Below are 23,322 nucleotides of genomic sequence, written 5' to 3' on the forward strand. Positions count from 1 at the left end.
TTCTTAATATTTGAGGATGAGAATACAATGAAGTGTTGGTGGGAGCATTTTTAAAACTTTAAAATTCTCATTTAAACAGGCTTCCCATGATAACTTGGACAAGCATCTTAATTCTTCCCTTGTGTACAATGGGATTGTATACAATGATAAGTGAACAGGATGCTATCAATTTGTATAAAAGTGGATTTGGGCGGGGGCATGGCAGAGCACACACACACACACAAAATATTTCTCATATACACAAGAAACTGGTGACACTGGTTATCTTTAAGTATGGAGGGGAAATGGGGAGCAGGGATGAGAAGCTGTTTCACTGAGACTCTTTAATACTTTTTGAATTTTTAATCTTGTAAACCTAATATTACCTATTCTTCTCTTCAGCCCCAGAAAAGGTGTTACATTCAGTGAATATACTTCCCTTATTTTAGTTAAAAAAAAAAAGAAAAGAAAAGAAAAGAAAAGGGCGTGAAGGCAAGCCCAGTGTCTGTAGCATATATCAGACTGTGCCTTAATTCCCGGTGTGAGTCCACCTCACCTACAGCCTAAGCAGCACAGGACGCAGGTCTATCTCCCCTGCTGCCTTGTGGCTGGCGCCCAGCATGTCAGGCACGTTGTGGGCCTCAATAAATACTGGTTGGTGACTAAAGGGAGGCTGAATATCACATAAGCTTTATTCTTATAAATTTCCTTTTTTCCTACACCTCCTAAGTCAGTAAAGTGAGACAGAAGACTAGATTGCAAGGTTGGATTTCTATGTTTAGACATGAAAAAAGGGCAATTTTCAACTGGGTTTGACTGGTATACATGCTAAAAAAAAAAACCTGCCAAGTTCCTCCTTGATTAATTCTACCACTTACTGGCATGTAAGGGTGACCTGGCTCAAACACTTGTTATCGTTTTTAGTATTCGATATTTAATAGTATTCAAGTGCCTTCAGGGAAATTTAATTAACCATATTTTAGATTAACTTACAATAGCTAAGGGAAAAGCCCTCTTTTGTTAAATAAGGGCATGAAGAGCAGTGCACGGTGAGAGTTGCTCTCCCAGGCATCCAGGCCAAGGTACAGGGCCTGAGCAGCTACTGGGCACTGTGCACTTACCAATTATACAGTCAGCTGTTCAGGCCCACTCCAGCTGTGCACTCAGTCTTCACTCAGACGTGCCTTTGAATGAGCCTTTGACCAAGTGTGCCTCTCCAACATTAGCCATCTTGAGGCTCTCATTGAATTTTTCTCCTACTTCTACACAGTTGACCCAAAGCAGGGGGATCTACAGTCCCAGGGGCGGTACTTACTTGAGGATGTCTTTTAATAACAAGCTGGGTCTTCTCATCTTGCTTGGAGCTCGGGTGTACCATTGCAGGGAAGGCCTCGAGCAATCACTTCTCAGTTTCACATACGTGTACTCACTTGGCATTGCTGTGAAGAGAGGAGAAGAGGGAAGAGGGCAGTGGGGAGAAAGAGAGGGGAGAGTTAGGAGGATGGATTATGGTTTTCAAAGAGCCTTTATATGTTGCATCCATACCATGGAATACTATCCGGCAATAAAGAAGAATGAACTGTTGTTACATGCAATAAAGTGGATGAATCTAGAGGGAACTATGCAGAGCTGAAACCAAAATGTTACATACTGTATGATTTTTAACAACATTCTTTTTTTTTTTTTTTTTAATTGAGATGGAGTCTTGCTCTGTTGCCCAGGCTGGAGTGCAGTGGCACCAATCTCGGCTCACTGCAACCTCTGCCTCCCAGGTTCGAGTGATTGTCCTGCCTCAGCCTCATGGGTAGCTGGGATTACAGGTGTGTGCCACCATGCCCGGCTAATTTTTGTATTTTCAGTAGAGACAGGTTTCACCATGTTAGTCAGGCTGGTGTCGAACTCCTGACCTCGTGATCTACCTGCCTTGGCCTCCCAAAGTGCTGGGATTAGAGCCGTGAGCTACTGCACCCAGCTGATTTTTAACATTCTTAAAATGACAAAATTATAGAAATGGAGACCAGACTAGTGAGTGTCAGGGGTTGTGGCAGGGGAGGTAGATGTGGCTATAAAAGGGCAACACAAAGGGATGGAGATGTTCTACATCTTGACTGTATCCATGTCAGACTCCAGCTGTGATATTATACTATAGTTTTGCAGGATGCTACCAGTGGGGGAAAATGAGTAAAGGGTACACAAAATCTCTCTAGATTATGTTTTACAATTGCATGTGAATACAACTATCCTAAACTTTAAAGTTTATTTTTTTAAAAAAGGACTTTTACTTTTTAGAGCTACATACAGAAATATCTACAGATCAAAGAGCGAAAATGAGATCTGCTTCAAAAACTCAGGAAGGGGATAAGTGGAGGGCCGGGGAGAATAGATAAGACTAACTTTAAGTTGATAATTTACTAAAGCTGGGAGATGGGGACTAGGGCTCACTACACGATTCTCCCATTTCTGTGTATGGTTAAAATTCATACAATAAAAAAGTTTAAAAAGAAAGTTACATTAAAAGCAGAAGTGTTACATCAAGAAAAAAGAAAAAATGAGAATATGGCAATTTAAAAAAACTTTTCTTAAAAAATATGTTAATTGTGCCTGCCTATTTATTCTTTTGAAATAATTTTATTCACAATTTTCAAGTTCTAAATAATATTCCAAAGGGTACTGTAGTAGAAATTGGTCTGTCTCTCCCATATATTCACTTTCCCCTAACTCTCAACTTAATAGAGCTCTGGATTTTTAGTGGGGGCATAGTACCTCCCAGAATGAAGACTACATTTCCCAGCCTCCCTGGAGCTAGGACTCGAGACTAAGTTTTCACCAATGGGATATGAGCAGAAGCATCCTATGCAATTCTCAAGGTGCATCCCTGGGCATACTCTGGCTTCTCCTTTATCCCCTCTTCCTCCTGACTGAAATATGGACATATGATCTGCCACTCTGGACCACACAGACAGGACATTACTCAAGGATGGTGGAACAACAAGAGAAGGAGCTGGGGCCCCTGGGACAACCCCATAGGGCAGAAACCTGCCACTCTACTTCTGGACTGGTCTATGATAGAGGAATAAGCTTTTGTCTTGTTTAAGGAATTGTTAATTAAAGGCAAAGTTATATCTTAACTAATATAGGCACTAGTTACTATTATAATAAATGCATATATTAATTTAAGAAATAATGTCTTCACTATAGTTTTTAGTTGGATGGAAGAAGTTATATCTCATTCATTAATCACTTTATTTTTCCCGTTAGGGTTTTGCCATCTTCTTTGAAAAAAATTCAAGTTTTTTTTTTTTTTTCTGCTACTGTATGTTTACATACATAACTTAACTCTTTAATTCTAATTCTGTGTAGCAAGAATTTTTATCATTATGTATAATTCTATCAAAATAGTTTCAGTAAATGTTGAGGGCCTTAATAATAAACCTTTGCTGAAGAATCTGCTGATTTATTAAATGAGAAGTTAGAACAACTGAGATCCTGGAAGGCTTTCAAACACCACAACTCTGTGGTTACTTCATGTATGGTCAGCCAAGTGGTGGGAACCAGCAGGCTACCTGTAGCCTATGCATATTTAAAATGGAAGCTTCTGAGATGACTGGAGTGATACTCACTTCACACCAAAGTGGACCTCCAGAGAACAAAGATGACTGTGGTAAGAGTATGAGAAAGACTCTGGGGCCTCCGCCTCCAGGTGCTCTGTTGCTGAGCCATACAGTGCTCTGGCTCTTGTTCTACTCTGCCCGTCAGACTATAAGCCTGTAAATATTTTCCAAATTCTCTCTTACCAGCTGGCTTCTCATAAAGTTGTGATCCTAGGATGTGCTGGTGAAAGACTGGGAGATAATCTTTCTTTTCCCCTGACTTGGTGAAGCTCTGGACAGCAGTAGTAGCAGGCAAGGGAAGGTGTCTACATGTGACTCCTGCAGCAGTCGTGGGCATTTGGGTTCTTGGGTTTTTAGGCAGCAGATGCCGTGGCACTTCCAGCAACTTTGTGACAAGTACAAGTTTCAGACTAGGGGTGACAATGGCTTCCTGAAGACCAAATCCATCTCTCTAACGCGGACCTCTCACCTAAGCCCAGACCCATATACCTAATGACTTGCTTGCTATCCTCACCTCAGGCAACATTCCTAAACAGAACCTGGCATTTTCTTCTATTCCTTTCATTCTTTGGCATCTGAACCACCTGTTCAGCCACAAGATGAAAACCTGCAGGTCAACCAGACTTTCGTTTGCAATCCTAGTCAATCCCCAGGGCCTGCCGATAATACCTCCTGAATTTCTCCTGTTCACTACATGTCTTTAATAGAAATCACTCACCTGGAATGCCCTGATCTCAATTTTGTCCTCTCAAAGCCATCTTTCAAAAATACATTTTTGCCTACTGGTTCCCAGCTTATTTCAGATTCTGTGACTCCATGTGACAAACTTGTCTATCACACTGCACAAAGAAGTACTGTTAGAAACCTGGATGTGCCAAATTGTCGCTTCAGTGCCTTTGCACATGATGTGCCCACAATCTGGAATCCCACCCAACAATCTGCCTGGTGAACTACTTTTCATCCTTAAACCCAGCTCAAGCATCTCTTTCCTTATCTCTGAGGTCATTTTTCAACACCACAACTATCCCTGGGCACGTCCCTATCTCTGTTTACCGAAATGAACTGAATTTTCTTTTGCAGACTCCTGGAGGAATGAGCTGCAGAGCCAGAACTCTGTTCACCTTTGTATCCCTAACACCTAAGACAGAGATCGGCACACAGCAGCCCGGTAAGAAACATCTCAAATGAAATGAAACGTGCATTACATGTCTGTAGCCTGACATCAAACAAGATAAACTTCCAAGAAAAGCATTTTCTCAATACTGGTTAAGAGTAAAACTAAAACTGAAGGTTAACAGAAATTATAATGGCAAGAATAAAGCATAAGCTCTATTGAAACATCCAAATGTCCGGGTGTGGTAGTTCACACCTGTAATCCTGGCACTTTGGCAGACTGGGATGGGAGGATCACTTGAGGCCAGGAGTTTGAGACCAGTCTGGGCAACCTAGTGAGACCCTGCCTCTACAAAAAAAAAAAAAAAAATGAAACATCTAAAATGTCCAACAGCAGGAAATTTGTTGGTAAATTACAGCACAAACTACATGAATACTCTCCAGTACTTAAGGTCTCGCTACACAGCAGGGTCTCTGACAGACAGCATCAGTGTAACCTGGAAGCCCGTTAGAAATGCAGAGTCTCAGGCCCCGCCCCAGTCTTGCTGACTCAGCATTTTAATGAGATCCCGGGACATTTCTGTGCACATTAAAGTTTGAGAAGCACTAGCTTAAAGTACTCAGTACTTACATTTATTGACACTGAAAAATATAAGAAAAAGGCAGTTTTATAAAAATCTATGCATCTACACATGTAGTTATCTCCTGGCATATATCTATTAAAGGTATGTGCTCTGTGGTGGGCAGGCATATGCAAGCCCACCCCCATAGGCCAAGGAAGAGGCTGACAAATCTAGTTTCTCAGGAAGAAACCCGTGATGGGGACTTACAAACAGAGGCCATGTCCTGGGTGACGGCAAGACAGCATAATGGTTGCCCATGCTATTACTCCCCAGAATGAGGGCTTATACATCCAGGTCTTATATACCATACTGAAGGAATGTATAGGACATTGACATCCAACCCTCAGGAAAATGCAAGAATTTGCTGAAGGGCAGGACTTATGGTATAATTGCAAGACTATTTTGACCTAAGGGCAAGATTTACAGTAAGTATGTGAATGTAGAAACCTTAGAAGCATTCCTGGGACTGGGGTCAGAAGTCAACATCCAGATTAGCATCCAAGATGGGGTTGCTTTAGCCTCCACAGTATGAGTTTGACTTCCCAAATCCCTCTACTTCAGCTCAGCAGGTATTACTTCTTCTGATTTGCAAGGGACCATGTGGATTCCACGTCCCTCAGCGTCACAAGAGAAGGGCCAAGCTGGGTACAACAGACAAACAGCGGAGTGGCCTTTCCATGATCCCTTGGAGAAGCCAGGGCTTATCAGCTGAAAGTCATGATCACCTTGGCACCATCTGGACTGTTTTCATTCATTTCTCTTGTTTGCGATGTTCTGTTTGGTGAAAAGGTGGCAATTGAAGGTTGGATTATACGAACATTGAATCAGGGACATGCTTTGTTAATTGCTAGAATAACTGTGTCATAAATTTCAATAGCAATCATATTTTTGCTTTTTGGTTTGAGACGGGGTCTTGCTCTGTCACCCTGGCTGGAGTACAGTGGTGTGATCCCAGCTTGCTGCGGCCTCGACCTCCTGGGCTCAGGCCATCTTCCCATCTCAGCCTCCTGAGTAGCTGGGACTACAGGCACACACCCCCATGCCAAGCTAATTTTTGTATTATTATTAGTTTTTCTTTTTTTTGTATAGACGGGGTTTTGCCATGTTGCCCAGGCTGGTCTCTAACTCCTGGGCTCAAGCAACCCACCAGCCTTGGCCTCCCAAAGTGCTGGGATTACAGGTGTGAGCCATCATTCCCAGCTGGCAATTATACTTTTTTATTTGCTTGTTTTTGAGATGGAGTCTCACTCTGTCGCCCAGGCTGGAGTGATCTCGGCTCACTGCAACCTCTGCCTCCTGGGTTCAAGCGATTCTCCTGCCTTAGCCTCCCACATAGCTGAGACTACCAGCATGCACCACCACACCCGGCTAATTTTTGTATTTTTAGTAGAGACGAGGTTTCACCATGTTGGCCAGGCTGGTCTCAAACTCCTGACCTCAGGTAATCCACCTGTCTGGCTGGCAATCATACTTTTAACCAGTAAAAAATGATCAGACTGCAGGGGAAGAGTGTTCATGTAGCCATAGGTAATTAAGGTAATTATAGGTGTAGAGGCCTCTGGAAGAAAGTACACCTGACATCAACAGGTGGTAACAATTGTTTTGTTTTTGTTGTTTTACAGATGGAGCCTTGCTCTGTTGCCAAGGCTACAGTGCAGTGGTGTGATCATAACTCACTGCACCCTTAAACTCCTGGGCTCAAGGAATACTCCCACTTTGGTCTTCTCAGTAGCTGGAACTATAGGCATGTGCCATTGTGCCCAGTTGTTTATTTGTAGAGATGGGGTCTCTCTCTGTTGCCCAGGCTGGTCCCAAACTCCTGGCCTCAGGCGATGCCCCCGCCTCACCTCCCGAAGTGTCGGGGTTATGGGCGTGAGTAACCATGCGTGGCCTGGTGGTGCAATTGTGAGTGAGCTCATTTCTTTTTGCATTCCTTTTTTTTACTACCTGAATTCCACGCATTACCAGTTCTATTTCTGAAAAATTGAAACTATCTTCACTTAGGGAGGAAATCCTTAAGCTATGATTGAAATTTAAGCTATGAAAAGACATTTGAAAATCACCCAAACAAAATATTTTTAGGACCCCTTGATCATCTCTTTAGTATGGGACAAAAATATCCCCCAAAATTAAGCATTTAGACTTAAAAAGCAGAAACAAATCACGAGGAACTTCACTAAGAAAGGACCACACGTTTGCTGAACTGGAAAAAAACAGATTTATGGAGATGCAAAATAAAGGATGTCAGCACTTAGCAAGTCCAGTTTGCCTCAGGGGGCAGAAACTGGGCTGCTTGCTCCCTTTCTATGGAAGCCTCACTGGGCTTCCAAAGAGATGGTGAGTGAATCCCTGATGGACAAAGGATGACGGAGGCCCCTCCCTTCAGAAGGCTCACACTCTCACCTCATCTGTTCTGGCACTGCAGCTTCAGCTAGAGACACAGGGTGTCACAAACACCTTCCCACACTAACGTCACCCAGTCAATGATGCGTGCGTACACACATGCACACACAGCCTCTGTTCAGTTAAGCAAACGAGACCCTCTCCTTAATTCAGTTAACTTACATAATGTGAATGCTTGGGTTAGAATAATAAAACTACAGATGTGCCCTACTTACCAAAATTGCTTATATGGATATTCCTGTATGCATGCTTTCTTTTTTCTTTATAACACTAATCATGAGACACGTGATTCTTCATAAGTTTATACTTTTGAATTACACGTTTGTCTTGTCTCCCCCACTTAGAATGCAGATTCCATGCAAGCAGGGGTCTCTGCTTTGCACACCACTGCCTTCATAGTGCCTAGGATGGGGAAGAGTTACATAAAGGGCATCTGTATCTGTTTACTGAATAAATACGCAGTCTTTTATGAGGGTTTTGGAGGCGATGGCGGTTATAGGCATTCTTCCAAGGCTTTTGTTGGCAGACCATCACAAGGCTGCCCTGTCTTCTTCTGTCCTGTGGCTACCTCCTCTTTCTCCTTTTTCATCTCCTAAGAGTTAGGATCCCCAGGGCTTAACAATTTGATCCTCTTCTCACTCAGGTTTCCAGGAACAGCCTCCGCATCATGGTTTCACCAACCACCTTTATGCAGAGAAGGCCTGACTTTCAAAATTATATTTTTCTACCCACATATTAAAATGTAACAGATTCTTCTTAAAGAGCCCATATGAAGAAATAATTCTTGTGTGTTTTTTAAAATGATAAATAGTTGTACACTTTTTTTTTTTCTTTCTGAGACGGAGTTAGGCTCCTGTTGCCCAGGCTGGAGTGTAATGGCACCTTGGCTCAATGCAACCTCTGCCTCCCGGGTTCAAGTGATTCTCCTGCCTAAACCTCCCAAGTAGCTGGGATTACAGGCGCCTGCCACCATGCCCAGCTAATTTTTGTATTTTCAGTAGAGACGGGATTTCACCATGGTCTCAAACTCCTGACCTCAGGTGATCCACCCGCCTCGGCTGCCCAAAGTGCTGGAATCCTACATGTTTATGGAATACATGTGATATCTGGACACATGCATGCAATTTACAATGATCAAATCAGGGTAATTAGGATATCCACCACCTCAACCATTTATCTTTTTTTTTTTTTTTTTTTTTTTTTTTTGAGACAGGCTCTCACTCTTTTGCCCAGGCTGGAGTGCAGTGGTGCAATCATGGCTCACTGCAGCCTTGACCTCCCGGCTCAAGCAATTTTCCCACCTCAGCCCTCCAAGTAGGTGGAACTATAGGTGTGCACCACCATACCCAGCTAATTTTTTAAATTTTTAGTAGAGACAAAGTCTCGCTATGCTGCCGAGGCTCGTTTATCATTTCTTCGTATTGGGAATATTTCAAATCTTCTCTTCTAGTTACTTTGAATTACAGAATAAATTACTGTTAACTATAGGTACCCTACTGTGCTATCAAACACTAGAACTTATTTCTGTATTTTCAATAATTCTTAAGGCCCTAATGAAGAAATATAAGGGCAAACTTGGGCTTTCAATTTGTAAGACATTTAACTTCTTCAAAATGAAGAATTAACCATTTAATATAAGAGTATAATAAATGCCATAAAGCAGTACATGATGTATTGCCAAATTAACTATAGAGATAATTACTGGTGCATGAGTAAGGCACACTGATATTTATTGAGAGGGATAAGCCTGCATATGATCTCACCACACCCTAAAAAAACTTATATCACTGGATTGCTATCCGCATTTAACCTGCCAGAGGATACACATGGGTAGACATAGAGCTGAGAACTCCAGCCCACATCTACCCACCTCCACACCCATGCTTTTCCAGCAGCAAAGTGGTCAGGATGGGGAGGACCTGGAACAACAGGAGGGTATTCGTAATGTCGGGAGGGGGCTGCATTTTAAAATAGTAAAGTCACACCAGTGCACAGATGGTTATAAACAAAAATCTGAAGTTGGGAAAGCAGAGAATAAACCAACATGGCTGCAGTGGACTGTGCGGGAAGGCGAGCAGGTGCAGCTTATAGGCTAATATGGCCAGCAGAGAATACTCTGTGGGGTGGGAGGATTCCAAGAGCAGAAGGACTTCCCAGCACAGCAGGAGACAAGGAAGCCTAGGAAGCCTAGTCTGCTGCATGCTGGGTGAGCAACAAGGCAGGATCCTAGGCCCTCCCTACTGTGGTGTCCAGGCAGGAGGGGAGCCTGAGGCCTACCCTGGTGAGGGGGACGGGGAAGGAATGGCGACAGAAGTCTCTGAGCCAGAACAAAAGCAAGACTGGTGATGAACAGAAGCACACAGGGACAAACCTTGGTCCCAATCAGAGAAATAAATAAGAATGGAAGTCAATTTTTGTCCTTGAGTGGAGATGATGAATTTGAGATGATAAATTACCACATGAAAATGTCCAGGAGGCGAGGCACGTGGATCACCTGAGGTCAGGAGTTTGAGATCAGCCTGGTCAACATAGTGAAACCCCATCTCTACTAAAAATACAAAAATTAGCTGGGCATGGTGGTGCACACTTGTAATCTCAGCTACTTGGGAGGCTGAGGCAGAAGAATTGCTTGAACCCAGGAGGCGGAGGTTGCAGTGAGCCGAGATTGTGCCATTGCACTGCAACCTGGGCAACAGAGTGAAAAGCTCCATCTCAAAAAAAAAAAAAAAAAAAAAAGTCCAGATGGTACTCGGGAACATGCATGGGGCCGGCTGGAACTTCTGCAGCAGGTCACCCACTGTGCAGAACAAATGAACTGCCCTCTCCCATGCACCTAGACTGGTACTAGGGACCTACCATCCATGGGGAAGGGAGAAAACAGCCATTCAAGTCACCGCTGGAGTTTTGTGTTTGAGATGAAGAATTCCACTTGGCAAAGGAGAACGGAAGACAAGGCAGGAAGCCTTACCTCAGCCAAGAAGACAGCGTTGGGATGCACACAGGTTAAAGTCGCCTAGCGACAACATGCAGCAGCTACAACTACAGCAGGGGCACAGGGGGCGGCCGAGAGGAGGGAAGACGTGGTGCGCTGTGGGCAGACAGAATGAAGGGGCCAAGCAAGTCCTGCCCCAAGGTGGGGCTGGGGGGTGCAGGCAGGACGAGAGCAGTGTTGTGGCCCTGCTGTGGCCACTGAATGTTGGCTGCTACTAGAACATGGGTGTCCCCTTCTCTGCACATCTACCTTCCATCCCCAGACACTAAATGACTGACGTGTTAAAGGCTGGCCCCCTTGCCTCGAGGTGGGACCACCTTGTGAGAGCAATTCAAGCTCCCGAGGTCTGGGCTGAGATCACAGCTTTGCTCAGCTTTGCCTGGCCCTATTCTCTTCATCTTGGGAGCTCCCTCAGCAAATCAGGAGTCCCTGAACCCCTGTCCCAGGCTCTGCTTCTAGGACGGTAAGTTGGGTCAGCAAGGTCAAGGTAGATCAAGGTCAAGCTCAGGAAGATCATGGATAATGAGGGGCCCTGGAGGATTTTATTCAGGAAGGGGACATGAAACGTGGAGAAAATCATGGGGCAGCAGCGGGGACAAGGGAGGAGGGAGGCTGCTGAGGGACTACCACAGCACTCTGGGCACCATAGGCTCAGCATGGATAGGACCTGGGATGGAACAGATGAGGCGAGAGTCAAGGGAGAGGATGACTCAGGTCACAAGGAGGGCAGAGGAGCCCTCTGTAGAAAGAGGCCACGAGGAGAAAACGCCACGGAGACACTAAGCTCAGCTTCGCCTTGCAGAGTCCCAAAAGCCTGTGGGCTGCTAGGTTGGTAAATCCCACAAACAGCTGAGAACCAGGCCTGATACCCCAGGAGGGACCTGAGCTGGAGCATCAGTCAGGGGTTGCACTTGGCTTTGGGTAATGGAAACCTGGCTGCTGCGGCCTTTAACCAAGAAGAGGTTTATTTTTCTCACAGAACAGTAAGTCTGGGGACAAGCAGACCAGGGCTGGTGCGGCAGATCTGCAACGTCAGGAAGTCCCCAGCTCCTGGCATCTTCTGCTCTTCCAGCATCAGCACGTGGCCAACCTCTGCCCCATTCAGGCTGGAGGAGAGGGAGACATAGGAAGAGAGGGGTGGCTCTGACATCAGGCAAAAAGGAAGATGCAGGAAGGGAGCAGTTCCTAGATCAGTTTATCTGGGAAACTGTTCCCGAGACCCCTGATGGCCTTCCATTCACATCTCCTTGGCCAGAACCCCATCACATGGCTGTCCCAGCTGCAGAGTGGCTGGGAACTTTTTATAAGCTGGGCAGGCTGCTTGCCCAAAGTTAGGGTTCTGTCAGTAAGAAAGGAAGAGAGAGAGCAGCTTTAAAAGGTACTAGTAGGGTCTGCCACAGCTGGAGGAAAGGACCTGGGGCTATCTGAATAAAGAAGACAGTTAACGGCTACTAGAAACAGGTAAGATCCCCAGGTGGAAGAACAAAGTGCAGGCCTATCTTGACTTTGGGAAAACTGACCGTGAAGGAGCAGAGGAGAAAGAAAGGAAGCGTTAAATAAAATGTGGAATTCTCATATGCCGATTTCAAGTCTAGTTTCAGACTCTGAAATGACCATTATTTAAGAAAGCAACACACTAGTTCCTAAATAAAATGCATTTAAAATCACTTTAACCCAATTATAAGTAACACGGGTACCCCCATTGTATCCACAAAAAAGTGTAATTTCTAGAAGTTTCACTGATTCCTCCAACATACTGTGGAGCCCTCTATGTGAGGACGTAGAGACAAGATGATGGACCAAGTCCCAGCTCTCCAGAAACCCAAGGTCCTGAGAAATAACGAGACTGTAACTACAGCAGTGTGGAGAGAGCTTTATGGAAAAGGGACCTTCCGAAGCATGTCTGACACGCAGCACCCACACAGTGAGGTCAGAGAGCGTGTTCCCAAGGTGGGCTCACCGACGCCACCCATGGGTATAATGACAACAGCCACAACAGCCACAGGGCTGGGGCCCAGAGGCGAGGACCCAGGGAGTGCAAGCATATTCTAAACCTAACTCTCCTCTACCCCTACTCAAGAGGGAGCAGCAGCTTGGGGTGGGGCAGGGGGCAACGCTCTAGTTGGAAATGCTCAAGAGCACCCCAGCCCCGGGCCTTCTCTGTGGCTTATTGAGCTCTTGTTGACACGTTACTTCTCTCTTATGATTCCAGAAGTCAACCTGTCCTCCCTTGTCCTCCCAAGAAGCTTGTCATCCTTGTAAAATCTAGGTTGCTAATTTCAAACTCGTTTTAGCAGTGGAACTCTTTTTTACATCAAAACTCACTTAGAATCCTAATCTATCATAATGCAGATATATGGTATTCAATTGATCTTTTTGTGGGGTTTCTCAACCTCAGCACTAATGACATCGGGACCAGGTAATTGTTTGTGCTAGGGGCTGTCCTGCGCATTGCAGGATGTTCAGAAGCAGCTCTGGCCTCTGCCCGCTAGATGCTAGTAGTATCTCTGGTCCTCATTCTCTTCCCCTCCAGTTTTGTCAACCAGACATGTCTCCAGACATTGCCAAGTATCCCCGGGGGAGGGCAAAATCACCCCTGATTTTAACCACTGGGATCAAGTCATTGTATACCTTAAAATTTCCACATGGCCTTATTATTAAAGTCAATGAGGGTAATGAGACAACGCAATATTGCCTGTGGTATAAACATGGATAATACAAATTTTAATATCTAATCTTTTTCTAGGTTTGTTTGGATTGCACAATCTCAAAAATTCTTGACTCATCGGAAAACGTGTTTGTGTCCTCACCTGTATAATGGTGCCTAAGCCAACAGACACACATGGGCCTGAATCCACACACTGACCCAGGCAGAGCAGCTGGCCCATGCAGAGTGCACAGCTGTGCACAGTTGTACACGGACGTAGGAGGAAAGCACCCGCAGCAGGGCCTCTTTATAACCATCTCACGCCACTCCTGCCACCAAAAGGAAAAATACTCCCACTGTACGGTACTTTCCAATTTCAACTGAGTGGGCAGTGTCTCATTTGTCTCTTACGAGTGTGAAATATCACCCATGAAATCAAAACCACTGAGAAAGTGCTGGTGCTGAGACCGCACCCAACCATTTCCCACTAGCTCCTAGTATTTGTTCAGTTTAAATTATAAACACCCTCACCACTATCTCTACCAGGAATTCTCCAACCTCCCCATGTACAAGAACCACTGGAAGAGGGCCAGGCGCAGTGACTCATGTCTGTAATCCCAGCACTTTGGGAGGGTGAGGCAGGTGGATCACCTGAGGTCAGGTGTTTGAGACCAGCCTGACCAACATGGCTGTCTCTACGAAACCCTCTCTCTACTAAAAATACAAAAATTAGCCGGCCTGGGCACCTGCAATCCCAGCTACTTGGGAGGCTGAGGCAGGAGAATTGCTTGAACCCCGAGAGGCAGAGGTTGCAGTGAGCCGAGATCGTGCCACTGCACTCCTCCAGCCTGGGCGACAGAACGAGTCCGTCTCAAGAGAAAAAAAAACAAAAATAAAAACAAAAAAACCCCACAACACTGGAAGAGGCTGAAAAGCATGCAGATTCCCACACTTCATCCCCAGAATGCCCCACCTGGTAGTAGTTCCAGGTGAGGACGCTGACTGCGCATGTTAACCAAGTTCCCCAGTGTTATGTGGGTGCAGCACTTTGAGAAATCCTGCCCACCAGCAAGTTTCTCACAGCTGGAGGAAAGCATGTGTAATTAACAACAGATTTTTAGCCTACATATTTTCAGATTCTCCCACAAACTGAGCAGAGTTACAAGGACCTACCTTTTGCAATGAAAAAAATTAAAATGTTGCTGTGTGAATGCACAATCAACACTGTACTAATTTTGACCATCAACCAAGATGCAAGCACTTCAATGATTCTCATGCTTTTTAATCTACTTCAAATCTACTATTCCTCTAGTGTTGAGAACACATCATTACCTGCTTTTTATAAATGTAAAACTGTTAAGGCAATTAATTCTGAGCTCTTGGACTATATGAACATTCTCTAAAACTGTAATGTGCCCGGCACACATGATGGGATTTCGCCAAGACTTTACTGAAGTGGTAAAGATGTCAGAAGGGCGGTTACTCTCAGAGCCCAGTTCCACTTCCACCTCTCTCACACTCTCCTCCTCACTCCATGTCAACCAAGGGTGCCTCGTGCTCGACTTGCCCTTCCTCTGCTGCCCCTCTGGTTGGCTCCCCCCTCACTATCTCCATTCTGGTTTTCATTCAAAAGCTGCCTTCCTTGACCACCCTCTGTAAAACACCACTTCCACCCCCCCCACTTTCCTGCTTTCCTTCATAGCATTCATTGCCACTGACACATATTTGCCTCTTCTCTGCTCTCCCTACTAAAATATAAGACTCCCAGTGTAGGGACTGTCCATTTTGTTCACTGTTGTAATCCAGGAACCTAAAAAGTACCTAGCATATAAAAGGCATTTAACAAGTACCTGCAGAATGAATGAACAGAAGAATGAATGATCAGTGGCCTGCAACTAGATCTCCCCACACAAAGTTAACCCAAATTCACCATGGTCCTAACAAGAGACCACTGTGAAGACCAGACCTTTTAGGTGTCCAAGTATCATAATCATTGGGTGTTTATTAAATGTCCAGATGGCACCAGGCACATGGAAAACAGGGATTGAGATCCTTTTTCAAACAAGACCCACTGTATGTGTTTGTTGAGGGAAGGCTAGGGGAACAGTATAAAATGACTGTCACCCCCTCCCCCCGACCACAGAAGAAAATGGCAAATGGATCTTTTTTTTCTCTCTCTCTCTCTTTTTTGTTGTTTTTGAGACAAGGTTTCACTCTGTCACCCAGGCTGGAGTGCAGTGGCATGATCATAGCTCACTGTAACCTCGAACTCCTAGGCCCAAGTGATCCTCCTGCCTCAGCCTCCCATAGCTAGGATGATAGGTGTGTACCATCACACTCAGCTACATTTTTAATTTTTTTGTAGAGATAGAGTCTCGCTTTATTGCCCAGGCTGGTCTCAAACCCTTGGCCCCAAGCAATCCTCCCACCTCAGCCTCCCAAAGTGCTGGAATTTTCAGGCGTGAGTTACCACACTTGCCTTTTTTGTTTGTTTGTTTTTGTTTTTAAGAGAAGAGAAAAGAGATGAAATACTCAACTGTTTGGCTATTTGATAACAGGCAAATCACTCAATCTCTTTGAGGATGTTTGGTGATCTGTAAAAAGCTGGGTTGGGTGACAAGATTTCTATGGCCCCTTCCTCCAGTAAAATGTTATGATTCTCACTCATCTACATTTCAAAGGAAGAACAAGAAACATGAAGCTTAGCTTACTCAATGGATGTAATATGTTACAGCCATCTAGGGGAGAAAACCAGAAAGCTGGAATAAGTGGGAGAAGATGGATTTAAGACATAAAAATGAAAGACAGTGGGGGAACACTGGGGCGGAGAAAACAGAGTGGAGGTTGAGAGACAGGAAATTCTGGGAAGGGAGAACTCCAAAGAAAAGCCAGGAACAGGAAGAGAAGCCCAGCATTGTTCTTCCTTCTGCTTCCCGGGGCTGGGGAGTTTCGGAGGAACTCCTCTTTATAAATTCTTACAAGCAGACCTACCCACAAAATGATTACAGGCAGCACCTCAGAGATCCTCCTCTGATTCCAAGACCTGCCCCTGCCACCCGCTCCCCTCCCCACAGGAGAGGTTCCAGCCAGAAGTGTAGAAGGTTGCCCTAAACTGGATTTTAAAAGTGCGGCTGAGGAAGGACCCTCTTCATCATTCATAGTAAATTCACGATTTCTGCCAAAACATACAACCTGAGTTCTGTCAAGGTGGCGGAGAGACCCATCTTTAACTGGCAAATGCTGAGGATCTGGATAAAACACACCCTCCAAGGGCTCCACCAAAGCACCTTGGTGAAGTGCACTGATCTCTGTGCATAAACGCCCTCACATGTGTTTAAATATATTTTAAAACTTATATTCTGCCTGGAAAGCCTCTTTCGGGGCAGCTGTAGGGCTAGTCTAAACCAGGTAAATGTATGGGTCAGAGCTGGTTGACCAGATGCCTGGCAGCTACAAGGACTGCAGTCCCCTAAAATAGCAGTGACAATGCGTGGTTGGGGGCTAGAAGGAACCTTCTGGTCCAGCAAAGCCACACTGTTAGTGTTCCTCTACCCTGTTTTCTTTTCTTTCTCTCTCTCTCTTTTTTTTTGAGATGGAGTCTCACTCTGTTGCTCAGGCTGCAGCCAGGTGGCACGATCTCAACGCAACCTCCGCCTCCCAGGTTTCAAGTGATTCTCCCGCCTCAGCCTCCTGAGTAGCTGGGATTACAGGCGCGCGCCACCACACCCAACTAATTTTTGTATTTTTAGTAGAAATGGGGTTTCACCTTGTTGGCCAGGCTGGTCTTGAACTCCCAGGTTTCAAGCGATTCTCCCGCCTCAGCCTCCTGAGTAGTTGGGATTACAGGTGTGCGCCACCACACCCAACTGATTTTTGTATTTTTAGTAGAGATGGGGTTTCACCTTGTTGGCCAGGCTGGTCTTGAACTCCTGACCTCAAGTGATCTGCCCACCTTAGCCTCCGAAAGTGCTGGGAGGTGTGAGCCACCGCGTCTGGCCCTCCACCCTGTTTTCTGATGGTACCAGAGGAGACAAAACAAATTCTGCAAGAAAGCTCAGTGTTGTGGGCATGACTTCTGTAATGACCATGGAAAGGGCAGACACTGAGAAGCCCCACAGTAGCTTCCGATGCTAGATTGGCCACAGCACCCACAACCTGGAGGCTGCAGTTTTTAAACGTTATCTTGAAATAATTTCAAACTTAAAGTTGCAAAAATAGTACAAAGAATTTCCATTTGCCCTTTAACCAGACTCCCCAGTTGTTACCATTTTATCACATTTGTGCTGCCATTCCATTAGTATACTGTGTGCATATTTATTGGACCATTTGAAAGTTGAAGACATGATGACACCTACCCCTAAATATTTCAGTATTTCCTAAAAACAAAGACATCCCCTTTAAACAACCACAGCATAATGATAATTAGGAAATTAACACTGATTCAGTACTGTTACCTAAAGACCTTATATAAATTTCTCCACTAGCCCAAATGACGGCCTTAGAACAAAAACAGCAAGTATATATGTTATTTTCTGTTACAGGGTCCAGTCTAGGATCGTTTGGCATTCACTGTCATGTTCCTTTAGCCTTCTTTAATCTGAAACAGTTCCTTTTTCTTTCACGACCTTGGCATTTTTGAAAAGTACAGGTCAATTATTTTGTAGAAAGTCCCTCAACTAGAGTTTGTCTAATGTTTCTTCATGATTAGATTCAATTTATGCATTTTTGGCTGGAATATCACAGAAGTGATCCTGTGCCCTTCTCAAAGCACTTCTCAGGAGGCATGTGATGTTGATTCGATTAAGGGTTAAGGTGGTAGACGCTAGGTTTTTCCACTGTCGAGTTAACTATTTTCCCTTCATAATTAATAGTGACTTGATGGGAGAAACTTAGAGACTAAGTAAATATCCTGTTTATCGTCAAATCTACTTGTTTCGGTATCGACTGGTAGATTCTTGCAGGAGAAGGACATGACTGTGTGAAGTCAAACAAATTCAAACCTCAGGAATGAAACTAGGGCTAGATAAAACAGTAGGTGATGAACAAAAATTAACATGTAAGACTCATACCAGACTTAATTCCCCCGTTTATGTTCACTCTTAGCTATTAAAAAAAAAAAAAAAGAAATAACCTCCAGATTTGCTTTTGAGAATACAGTATATATGAGTTGGGAGTATGGTAATTTCTCTATTGGTGCTTCCATGTCTGCTAGAAACTTAGCCCTTCAATTCACAAAGTGTCCAGTGGCAGCAAGAAGAGATACCCAGGTCCAGAGAGCTAACAGCTGGAGCCATCCTCACACCAATGCCTGATTTTCCAAGGGCAACGCTGTGTGGCTCAGCTTGGCGATTCCCGGCTCACGGTGGCACAATGTAGGGTGCTACATTTAAAAACAAGAACTCTACTCTCAACTGATGAACAGGTTTAGAAACTCTGATTTGCCTTATTCAAGAAATATTTTTAAAACCCTGTTAGCACACAAATAGAAATTTCAGAAAATAATGTAAGAACAGACCATTTAAGAATCACTGTTATCTTACAACCCAGGGATACTCACTGTTAACATTCTGGTCTGTATTCTGTCAGCTTCTGCTCTCTGCATAGATATATTACCATGACGGGGATCATGCTATCTACACCAGCCTCATTCAAAGTGCATTCCACTCGGGAATGAAGTCCTACAAAAAAGGATAGATTTTTCTCAATTCTCCCAGGAATGATCTATAACTAGAATCATTCCAGAAGCAAGGAGAGAAGTTAATTCATAACATACAATGGTTGCCTGACAGTACTGGGGCAAAAGTCTCCTGTAGAACCTCAGTTGAGGAGAGCTGGCCTGTATGGTTGTCTAATTTCCTTTGTTTACCTAACAATCCTTTAAATAAAAATTTCAAAAGCTTCTTCCATACACCAGGCACTGGGAATACAAAAATAAATAAGACACAGCCACTTTCCTCTTTAAATGAATAATCCAGCTAGGAAAACTGAAAATGCCCAAATACTCAAAATACCAACTAATGCTGTGATAGAGGAGCTACAGTAGACCTTGCGCATCCTGGGCAGGAAACCACAGGCTCCATCAGAGGAATCAGGGAGGCTTCCCTGAGGAGGTTATGTATGAATGGGTCCTTGAAGAATGACTAAGACTCTGGAGACAGAAGAGAGAGAGGAGGAGGCATTCCAGACGGAAAGTAATGCCAAGACACACAGAGAGAGGTGTATGCTGGGGCCTGGGGAGGAGTGGGCAGAAGATGCAGCTAGGAAGGAACCAGGCCCTCTTAGGTTACACAAAGGAGATGGTCCTAAGTGGTTCTTAAGTAGGAGAGTGGTGAGCTCATACTGGAATGAAAGAGGCCAAGGGACAGGGTGGTCAAAAGGCCATTGAGATCAGTGTGGTGAGGGGTGACGGAGGATCTGAGCCACAGCTAGAAAGGCCGGAAGGTGGCCAACCAAGAGATGTGGAGGAGGAAGGTGCCACAGGACTTGGTGACCAAGCCAGGAGGGGCTATTATTATAGCACTAGGCCAGCCAAGATCCATCCTGTGTAACAAATTCAGGAGGCTAAAGAGGGGGAGGTGCAGGGGAGAAGGTATGCAAGAAGGCTTCAAATGTTACTGTTTTTCAAGATGATTTAATGGCAAAGGTACGGGTGTCCCTCAAGAGAAAGAGGCCAGAGGGAGCAAGACATGACCCTAGGGGTAAACTGAAGAAATTGCCCCAAAACCGCCCCTCCCCTAGGGGTCCCACCAAGCTTTTACATAATAGCTCTCCTGTGGTGGGCCTGTGTGACAGCATATTATACACGCAGAATCTGCTACGAGAGAACAACTCTGTGGCAATCCCATGAATGCCTCAAATAAAGCAAAATCTAGAAGCTAAATGTTTAATGGAACACTTCCCTCTTAACCCAAAGGAAATACAAGTAGTTGGGCTGAATAAATAATACTTAATAGGAGAAAGCGAAAGTCAGCAAAACTGACTGTTAACAAAAAGCAATTCTGGGATCCAGTACCCAAAGGCTCCAACATGTGGGGCTTTTACTAAACTTGAGCAGAATGGAGAACACAGGGTATCAGATGATGGGAAAGTTTGTGAGCAAATTCTAAAACAATGAAGAGCCCACTGCCCCAGAAAGAGTAAGGGTGAAAGTTCTTAAGGTTTTGGAGCATGAAAGTGATATCACCAAATAGGACCTTAGAAATATTCAGGGAACACCCTGTCCAGGTGGATGGGAAGGGAAGGTGGGGAATTTGCTAGGCAGTTTTTTCCAATAACCCATGGTATTCAGTAATCCTGTATGTCTCATAGGAACAGAAGAACCAAAGGAGTCACAGAAAGCTCCAAATCAGAAAATAATAATGACCCTAGAAAAGGAACTGGAGGGACAGTGACTGAGACAGTGATAACCTGGAGTTTGGCAGGACCTGGCAATTTAGGGTTGGAAGGAGAGGGAGAATGTATTGTACAGGAGACAAAAGGAGATTTTGTTTGGGCTGCTTAAAACTCAGAACAATTTACATTTCCATTTCTAAAACCAACAACATATATTCAGGTCTAACTAAAACATATAATTTCCTTTTATGCCCCAATCACATCCCTTTTACTGTTGGCTCTGAAATTCTGGGAAACCAGCATTTGGGCAGGCTCCCCAACAGACATAACAGTTTTTAATTATACAACCCATTTTTGATCAAATAGGAGTATGTGCCTGGGGAGACAGCAACAAGAAACACACACTGACCCTACTTCAAAAAGCTCTCACAGGCCGGGCATGGTGGCTCATGCCTGTAATCCCAGCACTTTGGGAGGCTGAGGCGCGTGGATCACCTTAGGTCAGGAGTTCAAGATCAGCCTGACCAACATGGCAAAACCCATCTCTACTAAAAATACAAATATTAGCTGGGCGTGGTGGCGTACACCTGTAGAGTCACAGCTACTCGGGAGGCTGAGACAGGAGAACCAGTTGATCCTCGGAGGCTGAGGTTGCAGTGAGCCAAGATGGTGCCACTGCACTCCAGCCTGGGTGACAGAGCAAGAATCTGTCTCAAAAAAAAAAAACAAAAAACAAAAAAAAAACCCACAAGAAACAAAATACTCTCATAATTTCATTTTAAAAAGCAGACAAGTAGGTCTATTTTAACTTATGTATGTTGGACATGGGGGCAGAGTGTCAGATGATGTTTCAGATTTGGGATGTATGTGTGATATGGTTTGGCTGGGTCCCCACCCAAATCTCAACTGGAATTGTATCTCACAGAATTCCCACGTGTTGTGGGAGGGACCCAGGGGAGGTAATCAAATCACGGGGGCTGGTCTTTCCCGTGCTATTCTCATGATATTGAATAAGTCTCACGAGATCTGACGCATTTATCAGGGGTTTCTGCTTTTGCTGCTTCCTCATTCTCTCTTGCTGCTGCCATGTAAGAAGTGCCTTTTGCCCTCTACCATGATTGTGAGACCTTCCCCAGACATGTGGAACTGTAAGTCCAATTAAACCTCTTTCTTTTATAAATTGCCCAGTCTCAGGTATGTCTTTATCAGCAGCATGAAAATGGACTAATACAGTAAATTGGTACCAGTAGATGGGGCATTGCTGAAAAGATACCCGAAAATCTGGAAGCAGGTTTAAAACTGGGTGACAGGCAGAAATTGGAACAGTTTGAAGGGCTCAGAAAAGACAGGAAAATGTGGGAAAGTTTGGAATTTCCTAGAGACTTGTTGAATGACTTTGCCCAAAATGCTGACAGTAGCATGGACAATAAAAATCCAGGCTGTGGTGGTCTCAGATGGAGATAAGGAACTTCTTGGGAACTGGAGCAAAGGTGACTCTTGTTATGTTTTAGCAAAGAGACTGGCAGCATTTTGCCCCTTCTGTAGAAATGTGTGGAACTTTGAACTTGAGAGAGATGATTTAGGGTACCTGGTGGAAGAATTTCTAAGCAGCAAAGCAGTCAAGAGGTGACTTGGGTACTGTTAAAGGCATTCAGTTTTAAAAGGGGAATAGAGCATAAAAGTTCAGAAAATTTGCAGCCTGACTATGCGACAGAAAAGGAACCCCCATTTTCTGGGGAGAAATTCAAGCCAGCTGCAAAAATTTGCATAAGCAGCAAGAAGCCTAATGTTAATCCCCAAGACCATGGGGAAAATGTCTCCAGGCGACATCAGAGACACTCACGGCAGCCCCTCCCATCACAGGCCTGGAGGCCCAGGAGGAAAAAGTGGTTTCATGGGCCAGGCCCAGAGTCCCCATGCTGTGTGCAGCCTAGGGACTTGGTGCCCTGTGTCCCAGCCACTCCAGCCGTGGCTGAAAGGGGCCAATGTACAGCTTGGGCTGTGGCTTCAGACGGTGGAAACCCTAGGCCTTGGCAGCTTTCATGAGGTGTTGAGTCTGCGGGTGCACAGATGTCAAGAACTGAGGTTTGGGAACCTGTGCCTAGATTTCAGATGTATGGAAAGGCCTGGATGCCCAGGCAAAAGTTTGCTGCAGGGATGGGGCCCTCATGGAGAACCTCTGCTAGGGCAGTGCAGAAGGAAAATGTGGGGTCAGAGCCCTAATGGGGCACTACCTAGTGGAGCTGTGAGAAGAGGGTCACTGTCCTCCAGATCCCAAAATCGTAGATCCACTGATAGCTTGCATCATGTACCTGGAAAAGTCTCAGGCACTCAACACCAGCCCATGAAAGCGACCAGGAGGGAGGCTGTAACCTGCAAAGCCACACGGGCAGAGCTGCCTAAGACCATGGGAACTTAACTCTTGCATCAGCATGACCTGGATGAGAGACATGGAGTCAAACGAGATCATTTTGGAACTGTAAGATTTGGGCCAGATGCGGTAGCTCACACCTGTAATCCTAGCACTCTGGGAGGCCAAGGTGGAGTACTTGAGGTCAGGAGTTCAAGACCAGCCTGGCCAACATAGTGAAACCCCATCTCTATTAAAAATACAAAAAAAAA

At 44.8% G+C, this 23,322-nt stretch overlaps 1 protein-coding gene across 3 annotated transcripts in view; it reads right to left on the minus strand.

The window, feature by feature from the left end:
* Positions 1-23,322, minus strand: part of ST3GAL5 (ST3 beta-galactoside alpha-2,3-sialyltransferase 5) — a 66,479-nt gene that overhangs the window by 37,074 nt on the left and 6,083 nt on the right. For 2 of the 3 annotated variants that reach the window (XM_011965815.1, XM_011965817.1), the window contains exon 2: positions 1,295-1,418. In XM_011965815.1, the coding sequence (XP_011821205.1) occupies positions 1,295-1,418 (124 nt within the window). Of the gene's footprint in view, positions 1-1,294; positions 1,419-5,533; positions 5,600-23,322 lie in introns of those variants that run through there. The other variant, XM_011965816.1, reaches the window with a different exon arrangement.

This window comes from Mandrillus leucophaeus, unplaced genomic scaffold (genome assembly GCF_000951045.1).
Source record: "Mandrillus leucophaeus isolate KB7577 unplaced genomic scaffold, Mleu.le_1.0 Scaffold737, whole genome shotgun sequence".
Classification (NCBI taxonomy): domain Eukaryota; kingdom Metazoa; phylum Chordata; class Mammalia; order Primates; family Cercopithecidae; genus Mandrillus; species Mandrillus leucophaeus.